Source organism: Neurospora tetrasperma, assembly GCF_000213175.1.
Source record: "Neurospora tetrasperma FGSC 2508 unplaced genomic scaffold NEUTE1scaffold_1, whole genome shotgun sequence".
In the NCBI taxonomy this organism is placed as follows: domain Eukaryota; kingdom Fungi; phylum Ascomycota; class Sordariomycetes; order Sordariales; family Sordariaceae; genus Neurospora; species Neurospora tetrasperma.
Genome location: NW_009799099.1, coordinates 3174683 through 3188012, shown reverse-complemented (window position 1 = coordinate 3188012; position 13330 = coordinate 3174683). Strand labels below are relative to the sequence as shown.

At 51.5% G+C, this 13330-nt stretch overlaps 2 protein-coding genes across 2 annotated transcripts; one reads left to right on the top strand and one right to left on the bottom strand.

The window, feature by feature from the left end:
* Positions 1 to 3729: 3729 nt before the first annotated feature.
* On the bottom strand, positions 3730 to 4309 carry NEUTE1DRAFT_134918 (uncharacterized protein; the record flags this gene model as incomplete). Its single annotated transcript, XM_009849801.1, has 2 exons — positions 3730 to 3838; positions 3930 to 4309. The coding sequence occupies 2 exons, from the start codon at positions 4307 to 4309 to the stop codon at positions 3730 to 3732; spliced, it is 489 nt and encodes a 162-aa protein (XP_009848103.1).
* A 5786-nt stretch (positions 4310 to 10095) lies between these two features.
* NEUTE1DRAFT_107502 (uncharacterized protein) lies at positions 10096 to 10991 on the top strand (the record flags this gene model as incomplete). The annotated part of the gene is made up of 2 exons (XM_009849800.1): positions 10096 to 10194; positions 10377 to 10991. The coding sequence occupies 2 exons, from the start codon at positions 10096 to 10098 to the stop codon at positions 10989 to 10991; spliced, it is 714 nt and encodes a 237-aa protein (XP_009848102.1).
* Between the last annotated feature and the right edge of the window lie 2339 nt (positions 10992 to 13330).

The window sequence follows — 13330 nt, the reverse complement described above, 5'->3', positions numbered from 1 at the left end:
CCTACACCTCTGCATGGATATAAGTCATTAGCTCGGTACTTCCACTCTACAGTATTCAGGGATTGGGAGGCGTTGAAAAGGCCTATCTTCTGTACGGAAAACAAGGTTATCGCCACTTTGCCAATTCTCGATCTAATGACTTATATCCATGCAGAGGTGTATATCTGTGGCCGCCCCAAATTCACCGTTATCATGCTGTTTGCTCAAACCTGGCCACTGATCACCTATCGAAGTGCCGTCTCGGCTTTTAGGGTGCAAAAAGAAAAAAGAAAAAAAGGACAAAGAGTCAAATCATAACACTATGTATGTACTTTTCAGCGACTCCTGCTTCGATGTCGACAAGGGGAAAAGTAGAAAATGGGCGCTTGATATTACCGTCGAAAGAGAGTCACTTGCCAGGTTCCATCGCACGGCATTTGCAGCTGTTGTTTTGAAGAATCAGAAAATTTCCGCGAAAGAGCATAAAACTACCTACGTATGTCGAGACGACTTTCTCGATCTCGCATTCCTGTCGTACTGCAGGGTTGATCTCGTTATGCTCGCGATTTGGTTGGCTCGAGCTTTCGTGTCTCCCGTGATATACAACCAGAAAGGTGCCGCATCGAACCCACGCACCAAGTCATACGGGAGATTTCACTCTCTTGAACAGTGGTGGTGACCAAGGGTGGTGTGGTAAAGTACAAAGATACTGCTAGCAAGGTATCGCAACTTTATGCACAGGCTCGGCGGTAGTGTATCCCATGGCTTGTCACAACTTGGAGTGTCCAAAGTCCCCAGCATCCACCTTCAGAGATAACCTGAAATGAAATGGATTCTCAAATGAAAGACACAGCGGATACTTTTGTGCACATAAAAGGGCTGTACGCTCATGCGTTTAATCTGACCGACCCGACCAGTGTTGCAAGAAGATCGGGATGGCTTGAGATCAGGCGATCGAGACCAGATGGGCCATTTTAACGGAGGGGTGGGGGAGAATGGAACAACATCCTGGGAGGGAGGGATTGGTGGACAACCACAAACTCCCATTCAACACATACACTAGTGAACAAGCCTTCCACCCCGGCCGTCCCGCATATGGATAGTTTTTAGGCTTGAACGAGACGCTGACGCCCAAGAGTACACTTGGGTAACCCACCAGAACGAGAGGGGTGTGTATAGATTTAGGACCTGCCCTGTACTTGTGTTTCCGTGGTAGCATTTGTGTTCACATAACGTGCCGCGCTGCAAACCACAGAACCATATTACCACGGCTGTGATATTTGCTGATTGCCCTTCATAGAGCGCAGGAGTGAAGAGAGTACAAGCGCTCTTGGAACTGAGAGGACATGATACGAACGGCGGTTGGACGAAGAGCTGAGGGACATCAGACACAGAGTCGTATGCCGGCTATCACAACGATCGCTCAGGAAACCTGCGTGTACTCCACGTCCTGTGTTCACTAACACACACACACGGCTCATTTCAACATTTGAAGCCTCACACATCGGAGATTTTTGTCCCATTAACCCCTTCCCCGCACGGTTGAGATGGTGCTTGCCGCTCCCGTGGTCGGCTGACGGGTAAGACTGCTCTGAGATCGCGAAACATACGATCTTGACGCCTCGTATTATGTCACGACCACAAAGCTATGGACGGCCAAAGAGCTGGCGGGCCGGCGCCAAATAAGCATAATTTCGGGGACAACGATCTCAAGCAGTCGTATCAGGTTGAATACAGGCGCTGCATCAGCAACTGAGCTCCAGGGAGGGCCTTGGGCCGTGGGAGTGAATCGAGACCGGTGAGTCCTCGGCATATATCTGTACTGATTGCCACCCACTGTCTTTAGTTGTAGCTGATACAGGTCATGCCACATGTCATGGTACAGACAAACTGTCTCTTGCTTTTGTTCTTCGAGGTACGCCCAACCCACGAGACACCAATCTCGCAAGCTTTGTGGCAGATTTACCACGGAGCTTTGAGATCTCAGTGGTGAATAAGTGGGACAAAGTGAATCCTTCCTGCGAGCACAAGTTACCACAATTGAGATAACGGGCATGTCGAGACTGCTTGAAAACATGATAGCCCTTGGGCATCAGAATCGTGTCTTCCGTATAATCCATCATGCATTGTCGTGTCTGTCATAAATACCCCCCCAAACAAAGTTCCTCGGGTTAAAATCTTGACCGCAGTGGAATAGTGAACATAGGTCAACCGCATATATGAAGCCGATACCCGGTCATGGACTGACCCAAAAGGAAGCTGCTCCACATCATCCCTTCTTGCCACCACACTTTTCTTTGTTTGGCTTAGCCGTCGGTTGGAAGAACCTCTTTCGACCAACACACGCTCCCGGCGCCAAGATGGAACCACGTGGAGCTATTACTGGGCGTTGTGATGGCCCTATAACTCTTCCCTTTTTGACGTTGACCAGCACGTACACCGGGGTATTACTCATCCTCGTTTCACTGAGGACGCGCAATAGATCAGGCCTTGTTCCAGGCGTGCACTAACCTGATGATGCTACCGTACCAAACATCTGGAACTCGGTCTCCTCGAATAGGGTTTGTACGTCGTAGCGTGTTGAACTTCCTTCGCCAAAAGTGGTGACGATAATAAACCTCGGGGATGGATGGGCATATCAGAAGTAGTCGCAGAGATAACAGGCCACTAACTACCCTAGCAGTATGTACTGGACATCTGGCCTAAGTATGATATTTAGTATGCATAGCGTAGCAGTAATGTGACCGCGCTCCAAGACCTTCATTTATGTAGATCGAAGGGTCCGGCCCCACGCCGTGGGCTGGATCTATTCGCCCCCCTCGCTTGTGAATCTCCTTGGGTGCGGAAGCTCGCCGCGAGCCGGTAGCGCAGCAGGATTTGGGAAGGGTGGGTCATGGGAACATGGACCGGGCTGGGTAGGGTAGCGGAGGTTAGCGGGATGAGTGCAATAACGGTTATTGTGCGCAGTGCCGTATCGACGATCTCACTGTGTGTTGGATTGAGGAGGTAGTGAGTGAGCACGAGCCGTCGGTAGCTGTCGGCCTTTCGAGCCATGACACCTGACAGAAGGTTAAGCTTGTAGTGTAGGTAAGCCTCGAGGCGAATGAACCAAAGGCAGTATCGCAGAAGCGCATAGCTTCTGGCAAGCTGAACCTGGCACGCAACATGTGGTTTGGTTGGGTACAAAGGGCATCCAGTCAGGAGACGGACCCGAGCCTGTAGTGTCCTATGGTAAGCATGCCCCCATGGTAGGCTGCTGCTTCGGTGGCGCCTGCTGCTGAAGGAGCAGAGATTGTCGAGCGCGGCTGTAAGATAAAACATCGGTAGACTAGGCGTGATGATTTTTCTTTGGGTTCATAAGAATGGTACGATGCAGATAATCCAGGTTCGAATCCCGTGATTCCCATTCGTCTATGTGCCATGTGCGCATTCTTGGCATCCATTATCGAATACCAGATCGGCGCCGTCGTGGACCGATTGTGCCCTGGACCCTGGTGAACTTTGTCCTTTTCTCCAGAAGCGACGGTTTGTTTTGTTCAGGCTTGGCCGTCGACAAGGAGTTCTCGACTTTTCAGTAGCGGTGCTGAAAAGCGCCTGTATGGCCCCATCTTTCTTTCCTTCTTTCTTTTTCCTTGGGTCTCGTTTCTTTTGCTCTTTCTTTGCCTATCGCCCAAGCTTCTAGAATGCGACTGGCTTCTCGTCAACGCTGACTGATTGGGGGATTATGGTCTCCACGTGCAATTTATTGGATTAGCGTCCATCTCGGGAATCTGGCACTATGGGATTTCTGGGAGTGCCGGAGAAGGTGGGGGGCTGGGGAGCCATCGATTCGATGACCCAAAGGGGCACAGCACCCAGTCTGGTGGCATGGCTCAGGAATAGCGTCAATTAATGGCCTGTCAGCGAACCACACCAATCTTGTTCTGGTTTGTGACCCGATGTTGTCATACCCATATCTGCGTTGAGATGCCAAGGAAAATAGATGCTTGCCATTCAAAGTAGTGTAGATGGGGCCTCGGTTGTCATCGCCCCGGTTGGCTGGCTGGCTGGCTGGTTGCCGTGGCTTATCGGGATCTCTCTTACACCGTGAAAATTGTTGTTTCTTCCATTCGCTGGAGGGGGTGTAGTAATTGTCCGAGTTGAAGTTGGTGTTGTTCCTACAACCAAAAGTGTATGTGCCGTAGTCGTCTGGTCCTTCGGGAACTGAGCCGCCAACCCGCAACAAGCCTCGCGATCTCGATGATGCTGTCGACAAGATCCCTCCATCTCGATCAGGAAGCATTGATACGTCCAAGATGCCAGCATTGCAGCCCGTAGGAGCAGTTCGCATTAGCGTTGTTAAAGAGACGGTGAGGTGAAGATGTCAGTCTCACGGCGGGCGGGGAGTGAGACTATGGGACGGGAATTCTAAACTTAACCTGCCCTGCCTTCCACTTCCAACTCGGCGCCTCGTCACATCCACTCTGCCGTTGGCTAATCATGAGAGTTGAAATTGGCTATCCAGAATCTTGGGGCAGAAGCCCGCCCGCCGGCTCACCGGGTGTTTTAGCGTGCGTACTAAGTGAACACTATTGACCTCAAGGACGGGATTGGAAGTAGTGTTGTATGTAGGCGATGAATCAAGCAGCAAAAACGACGAACCGTCCCAATCAAAGCTAACGGCAAAATAGCCGAGACAACGCTCGGTCCAATAAAAGGAAAAGTCGGATCATCGATATCTCAATCGTTGTTGATGTAAGATCCCGGGCAGTTCAGCAACAGCCGCGGTACGTACTGTACGTACGTTACAGCTTGAGGGCACGCCACAGTAGGTATGGTAGAGACAAGTAAGTACCTACATACATACAAGTACCGTGTGTGCAAACTGAAGTGTCCGGGTACTGTGTCTGCCATAACAGGTGATGTCTCTTGTGTAGTGTAGTGTATGGAAATGGCTGATAGTGGAGTCTGTGCCGTCACTCACTTTCCATTGTAGCTGACATCAAATCTGGCCATTTTCTGCAGCGGCAATCGCATCCGAAAGCAGATCAATCGCAGTCCATCTCGTCAATTTTACCCAGCCCGTTTCTGAAAGGTCGGTCTGAAATATTGAATCCGATCATGGGCTTGCTACCTTGATAGGGGCGAAATTGACTACAACGCTGCAATGCCATGCTTTCCGGCAAGCGATCCCGGCGCCGGCCAATCTGCCAATAGTGGCTCCAGCACGTGGTTACGGTTTCAATCCGGTGAAACCACTGGCCGTGTTGTTGGTGCCGGTGGCCGTGGTGGTCAGCGACTGCCCGGGACGGGCGTTGCATGTCGCATCCCAGGAGGCTGCCAGAAAAGGAAACCTCAACGCAAGAGGACTGCCAACTCGGTTCTGGCAGGTTCGCATTGCAATTCACTATAGCAATGTACCCTCAAGGTGCAGCCCCCGAAAAGTGCAAGTACCCCCCTAAGGTGCAAAAGATGTGGTCAATCGGGATCGTGTTCCCACATGTAAGACCGGCAAACTGTAAAGTTCAAGGTTTTTGGCTAAGAGTTGCACCTAAAGGGTCTGATTCTGGTGGGAGACAGCACTTGTACCCGGTTACTGGGGCTCTCAAAGCCTAACGTTCTTTTGTCCCCTCTTAGTACATACAGTTGGGCGCTCTTTGGTGGCTAGAAGGTGCTTTGAGGTCTTTGTACCAGATTTCCCGGGTGTATACACTCACAAAGTGCATAGGTTAGCATTTGGCGGCCCCAATTATTGTTGATAAAAGGGGGGTTGTATGGACCGCCAAACTCACTCACTACCAAACTAGGCTTTCCCCTTTGAGCAAGCATCTGCAATTGGTCGCAACCGTTGTCAAACAGGCAACAAAACAGGAAACTGGCTTGCAGACCTGTCATGGTCCCTGGATGATCGCACTGCCCACCCCGCGCCTTTGGAAACGGCCAGGGGCAGATCTGCAGGGCGAACAAAACAAGAAAATCGACGTTTTTGATCTGCAAGATGACGGGCGATGCGAGGCCGATGAGGGTGGATTTGGTGGACTTGAACACTCGGATGATGGAGAGAGGAGACACCTGTCTCCAACACGGATGAGCACCTCATTTACGCCCTGACTTGGTAACTATCACTCAGTTCAAAACGACGGATAACGTTTCTCTTCCGTCTCGAAGCTTTACCGGCCCCAGCGTCGGGCCCTCTTCCTTCGATAGTAGCGAAAGGACCGCACGTCCAGTAGTGTACATGTATCTTGGCTCTTTTCAAGAGACAGCATGTCACGGGATTCATGGGCGGCAGACACGACTAGTGTAATGACGTACCTGTTGACCTTGTGTGCATCCACTATTGAAAGTCAGAGAAGCTTGATAGGAGATCGTGGCCGCCAAATGACTGTTCATTTCATTTTCGTTTAACAATCAGGTTCTTTTTCCAACATCGATCGAGATTGACAGGCTCAACACCGAAGCGGGGAACCTCTCGAGATGAGCGCCATTGGTGAGCAGATTTCTGGTAAGGCCACCCACATGTTTCCCGCCCGCAGATGCTTGGTTACCATGTACTCTTGGATCCCGCCAGCCCGCCTGACTTCTGACACCGCTCGCATCTGTCCTTTTTTGGTGGTGTGTCATCTTCTCGATAGGACTGAGCTTTCTGCTCAACTCCCGGCCCGACACCCATGTCAGCAGCAGACACACAGACTCGCAGGCCGTCAACTGCCATTGTGCCTCCGTTCGATTATCGATTAGCGAGGTCCAAGCCATCTGGAATCCGGCCAATGGAACCCCTGCTATAAAAATACGCTAATCAATGGTCTCGAAAATGGCTGCACCGGGCCCCGCTCTTCCCTGCGCTCTTCATCGACCCCCGATCCCTACTACTGCTTTGCCGTGGGAACGGTTGGAAGGCACGGGCCAGATCGATGTGCGATGTGATGTGCTCCATGTGCCTCTGCTGAGGTTCAAGCGGCACCCAGGCTGACTCTCCACCCGGACGGTTACTGTGACGCTGGAAGCGGGTTGTGATGATTTGAGTGTTTGTCAAGGCAGCGACACCTTCTGTGGGATTGCCCGTGATACTCGTGCTACATAGGTAGGTGTCGTTTACAGTAAACACCCCTCATTTTGCAAAAGGGGTTCACACAATATCAGCTATTCAGAGAATGGCGGGCAGTTGAAGATTCTTTGCAAAAGGGAAGGGTTTAGCATTAAAGGGGGCTTGCAGAAGCAGGGGTTTTTACTGTAGGTAGTGTCGCGGTACCTTCCTCTTTTCCTGGGGCTTTCATGACCGTGAGAGATTCGCACTTGTCGGCATGTGCTTGAGTGGGAACATCTTGGCGCAACCCGGAAATTCGGAGAGGTGGATGATGGATCGATCTGACATAAACTGAGATTCCACCCACCGTGCGTCCTGTACCATACCTGTGCAGCAGGTACCTCTGCACTGCACTCTGCAGTATTTTTCCATACAGCTACTGATAGCCATGTTTTAGCGCGAATCGTCCTCAGTTCCGCTCGTTCCCATTAGAACGCGACCTCCACTGTTTGGAGCTGTGCATGATCTGCCGATAATCGACATACGTTGGCCTCATCGAGGGCAATCCTGTCGTCGTCGCTGTAACGAATAGTGAGTGACCGGATACCCAGGCTGTGAGCAACGTGGGGTAATGATGGAATCTAGTTGTGAGATGAAGAAGCCGTGGATATCGTACCACAGTATGTGAGTGAGGAGGTATCGCCGTCTTTGACCCAACGAACTTGACAGGTTGTTGACCAATGCTTCATTGTTTCAGTAGCAATCGAACCTCTCGAGGCCCGACAAGACAGCCGTAGCGTCCAAACCTTTTCGGATTGATTGCTGATTCTGTTCGTCTCACATGAGTTGAGATTGATCTGGTTTGTCTTTGAAACCGGCCCCAGCTAGCGCGATATCTGAATCTCGATTCGGCGCAACCCCTCTGAGAAAAGATCAACGGAGACAACATTCTAGAATCACGGAAAGTCTGGTACGAGTCATTTGTCCAATCTTGAACCGCTCTCAGTCCGATAGAAAAAAAAACAGATATGCTACGATGCGGCCCTGGTCACCAATCAAAAGGTCTTGATACGGTGTCGTTCGGCCATTCGCACCTAAAAAGATCAACCTTTCATCTGCTGTGTTGGGAAAAGGCTCGTCATTCAGATGACCCTACAGTGATAGACATTGTGGTTACGGCCAGGGAGGCCGAAATCACTGTAATAACGCCCGAACAAGTTGGCCAATTCTGCCATCCGACCCAACGGTCACGGTCAGAATTAGATTGCATGAGTGACAAGGGAAATCTGCGAAACTCCGGGTCATCAGGCATTTTCTCGCAAATCGACTAGCGACCTCGTTTAGTGGAAAGCAACATTGAGATCAAGTCCCGGGAAACAACCAGATGTTAAAAGACGTACGGTATCTGAGGTACAACATGTGTTCTACGCTGTTCTTATGGCCCAAGAGAATGCGATCTCAATTGATCAAGAACAGTCGCTTCCTCTTCTGGAGCCTGTCTTTCACTCACGCTTGATTGCCATCGGCTTCGCATGTCATCGTTCTGACCCAAACAGCCGGGGGTACCGTTGGCAGATTGTCACAAACTTTGACCAGGGCTGCGATTTCCAAATTCGCATCGCGTTCCTGCACAGCATCTGCATAATGCACAGTGAAAAGGGACGTATCTCACGCTGTGAAGCTCCCAACCCATCCATGGCACGCAATTGAGACTGACGAAGAAATCCACAATGTCCGTCTTGAGACCATCGCGATACAAAGGTGTGCCTTTTGCTGCCTTGGGGAGTGGAACTGCTCGTTACGCCCATACAGGTGCCAAAGAATGCGCTGATATGTACCTAGTCAAACGAATGTGCGATGCAGATGTGAAAGTTGCTGGGGCAGCCGCGAAGGATATACTCGATTTTACGATACCGTACTGGTGAAATATCTCGTAATTTCGAGTAGGAAGTCTTTTTGCAACTTTCAAGGCCGGGGGTAGGTAAGTACCTCTAGGCTTGGGGCAGATGAAGCGCTGCAGCGCATTCGTGCGGTACGAGCACAGCAGAAGGCGTGTACACGTGTACAGTGTAAACTACGATTAAAGCCGGTAAGTACTGTAATGGCAAACTCACCTCACTCACCGCATCTACTAGGATCGCAGCCTAGTACCAAGTACAGTACGCAGTAGGTGGTCCGCTGCCGTTGACCCGGATAATCCGACTGTGTTTGAGTTCCAAACAGACTGTGTGGGGCTATTCAAACTTACTGGGAGAGACAGCCAAGAATTCCTGCTTGGTCTCGTCTGTGTGCGCGCAACTATCACTATAGTAAATGCCATCACCCAGATGCGAACTAGGACATCGCGACAACGCCAGATGCGCACTTTTTCAAATCGTAAATGACATCCTCACATGCGGGAGACTCTCACCGTCTCCTACACTCCCGAAGCTAACCCTAACACCTTACTCTAGCTGCCAACACCAGGTAAACACCTACTAACCCTAAACTGCGAGGAGGTCAGCTCGCAAAGAGCTATGTATTGTGGCTATCATGAAGACAGAGTTAAAATATCAGGTTCGGGTCGCTATTACACATCTGTATGGAGCTAACTTGTTAGCACGGTTCTTGGGGAGGCAAAGAACCTTAATCTTCTCACAATAAACATCTAATCTGGCTTCTTCTTGACCCCTGTTTTCTGTACCAGCAAGGTACCGTGCTAACCAGCTATATCCTTGCAGAGGTGTACACTTGTCGATACATCCCAGAAAATCTCAAGCGCGGCACCAGGTCCCAGCACCCGCGTACCGTACAAGTGCAGCTACTAGCGATGCCAAGCTCGGATTTGTGACGGCTAGTGTGAGATCATGCGACCCCCCCTACCCCAAACACCCCCCCCCCCCTTTGGGCTTCAGTGGGACAAGCTTCCCCCACTTCAATCTAGGCAATCTCACCCCAAAACCATCTCTCATTATCAAATCTGGGCTGGGTGTTAGGTATCTGCGCTTTTTTTTCTCCAGTGATCGTCACTTTCAAGATGACGGTGACGCCTCTTTAGCAGCCTCCACCTGTTCTTCTCGTCGGTATTTCCATTCAAATCCACTCGTCCTCACATCCTTAGCTTTGCCAGAATGCCAAGTCCCAATCTCATCTCGCACATCTCATCACGGGTGGACTGGCTGACGGGATCGCGCCTTGGTCGAGACCAGCCGAGAAGCATCACTGACGTCGTCAGTATCAATCACTTCATTCCACCAACCCCCCGGAAGCATGGGCATGGGGAAAATCAAAGGGACCCTCGGCTGCGACATCGGACTATTGATTGGTATTCAGTGTTGTCACACAACAAAGGCGATATGTCGACTTTGTTGGCCTATCATTGCATCTAGAGCGACTGGATACCGGTAGGTAGGGAAGTGAGGATATCGCACTCCTTGCAAGCGTCAACGTTGTCGGGACAGACACCGATAACAAAAGACGAACGATGATGGATCGACCACAAAGCAGCGGCAGTATTGACGACTTATACGTGCAAGTACAACATGGGGATATACGGTACTCAAAGTACTACATGAGACATCAACCAGCAGCAGCAGGACCGGGAACAAAGTCGATGAAGTTGTATCGGATCGTTTCGGATCTCATTGTGATGCCCCATGGCTCCCCCCAGCCGATGGAATTGGATGCGCCAGGCGGGGGGGTTTGGTATCCCCTCGTGCCGTTCGTTGCTCAGGTTAGTCAGGTCGGCCTCTGCAAGAACTGGGCTGGGTTGGAGCAGGATACCTGGCCGCTTTCTGCCCGCCCTGTCGCAAGTCCCTTTTTTTCTCCGACTCTTGTGTCATTGCGACCACACCCTCTCACAGCACAAGGCCGCACAACCACAAATTCTTGCCTTGCCGTGCTGCAGCTGCCCAGCTGCCTTTGTGCTTGTGAAGTTGGTGATCCCTTCGAATTCAAGTTTGGCGCTGGCTGGCTGGTTTTGTTCTGGGGTGTTGATTACAAGATCCGGTCCTCGTCCGCTTGTTGAACGGCGCCGCTCCTCTAAGTGCTCGGTCCTTTTTCACCCCCTTTCCCTTCCCCGGGCCCCCCTTTCGATGTCCTTGTGGTGTTACCGGTGGCATCAAGACAAATTGTGATATCCATTCGCCTGTCTACCCGTTTGTCGACTTTGTAACCGTCCACTTCACTTATTGCGACGCGTCATTCACAAGCAAGAACAGACGTCACCGGCAATGAGATGTAGTTCTTGGAGGCTTCGTAAACGGTTCTCTAGCCAACTACCGGGAAAATACAGATTGCCCTGGGCGCTCGCGCAGAAGAAGCCTGGCAACCAACACAGCATTGCCCACTCACTGACTGGGTTTAGAAACATCAGCCACTCCAGCCGGCAAATAGGGAAAACAGGTGAAGCGAAGGGGGTACAGAAAAGGCCAAAGCCACCAAAAGAAAGTGAGTGGGTAAACATCAACAAGGTGAAAAAAAAGCCCAACGTTCTTCATCACGCAATAAGGTCCACGTCCATCACTCCATCACCCATCGGTCATCTCAGTCATCGCCCATCGAGTTGGATTTCTGGCGCTAGCAGCCAGCCAAACTAGCCATCGAGGAGAGGAGGGACGGTCCCATGTTCAATCGCTGGATCTGCGACATTGAAGACGGACGGCACAAGCCTAGTGCACGTCTTCCTTGGCTCGATTTCGTTTCCCTCTCTCTACCCTCCCTCGCAATTCCCACAGGCACAGCACGACATTGAACAGAAGAGATGACAGTTACCTGGCAAGTGGTTAGGTAAGGCCGTACTCTTTTGATACCGCCTTTCGCGCCTGTACCGCGTGCACTTGACCCAAACAGGCCAAGTAGAGAAACAAAGGGTCCAGCAGCTATTATAGCGGAAACTAGAGCGGCAGGGGTGTGTGCTCTATTGCTCAAGTCCGTCCTTCCACGATCCATTCCCAGATTCCTGAGGTACTGTGTAGTGTACTAGGGGGAAGCTCAACCTCTCAACATTGCCGGGCCCGCCCATCGCAGCCCACCGCAGCCAGGAGCGGTGCCTGATTCCCGCCCTTAACGGACGGGATCGTCCTCGGCCTCAACACCTCAGCATCTGTCATCCACCGGCCATCCACTGGCCGCGCAGCAGGACGGGACGCAATCCCAGACTCAGCCAAGGTAGGTACCTACCTAGCAAGTCGAGTGCTGAATCCAGTGCATCCGCAGCGAATAGCATCAAATAGCGTAGGGCAGGGCACCTAAATCAGGGGCATCGGGTATCGGGAGTCCCAAAAAATACGTAGCCTCTCACGCAAGTTGTAGCTCTTGGCGCTAGCCACAAAGTCACTCAATGTTTCGACGCTGTTATTATGACCTATACAACAAGTTATTGAATTGAGAAACTGATTGAGCCAGTAGAATCAGCGCGCCCGAAAGGGGTTATTATGCTCGTATTATCTCTATATCGGGTTGTAATGAGGTTGATGCAGCAGGTTGGAAGAAGGGTTTGCAAAAGTATTGGGACTTGGGGTTTCAAGCTGGGCGTGGGAAAGATACGTGATCTCTTATAGTCCGGATAAGCGCCTCGGAATCAGGTCCACTTGCACCCGGACCTGTGGTGCACATTGGTGTCTCCCTCCAAACAGGAACCTTCAAACCCGGCTGGGGAGCTGCTGGTGCCCACCTTCCACTTTTTGCTCTGCGCACACACCCCCCTGCCCCATCGCTCCCAAGGAAGTTCATCCCCCCCATCCCCCAGTCCCCCGTTCCACTTGGCACCCAGCCCGTCCCCCATTCCCCTGGACCCCCCCCTTCCCGGCCTCCCTCCATGCGGCTACCGTCCTAAAAAGTCACAAAAAGACAAGAACATCTCGTTCGCTCGCCACCACCTTACCTGCATGTCCATCCGTCCCCTTGGGTTCCAACATCTGACGACTCAGGCTGTCACTTCTGGTCCGGAAATATACAACTGACAAAAACCCGAATCCTCCCCCCCTTCCCTCATCTTGTCCCATCCCATCTGCAATCTCGACAGACATCCCGTCAGCCCGGGTGGGTTTTCCGACTTTGCATCGCCTCCCGCAAATGCCTACAAGAGACGGAAGCAGAACAAAGAGACTTGTTACCTGACCGGACCGAAGGCGTGTGGCCTCTCTTATCCACTCGTCACCCAACTCCATCTCGATCCCACTCAGATCTCAGATCTCCCACAACCTGAAGTGTGGCCCAGACTGGATATCCACCACCACCACCACCACCATTGCGACTCCGGGCCTGTGCACCTCTCTCTGTTTGGGCTGGCAGCCACCACCACCACCTCTACGTCCATTCAGCAGCTTCTTGTCTTTTCTCAACTCTTCACCATCACACTCCACA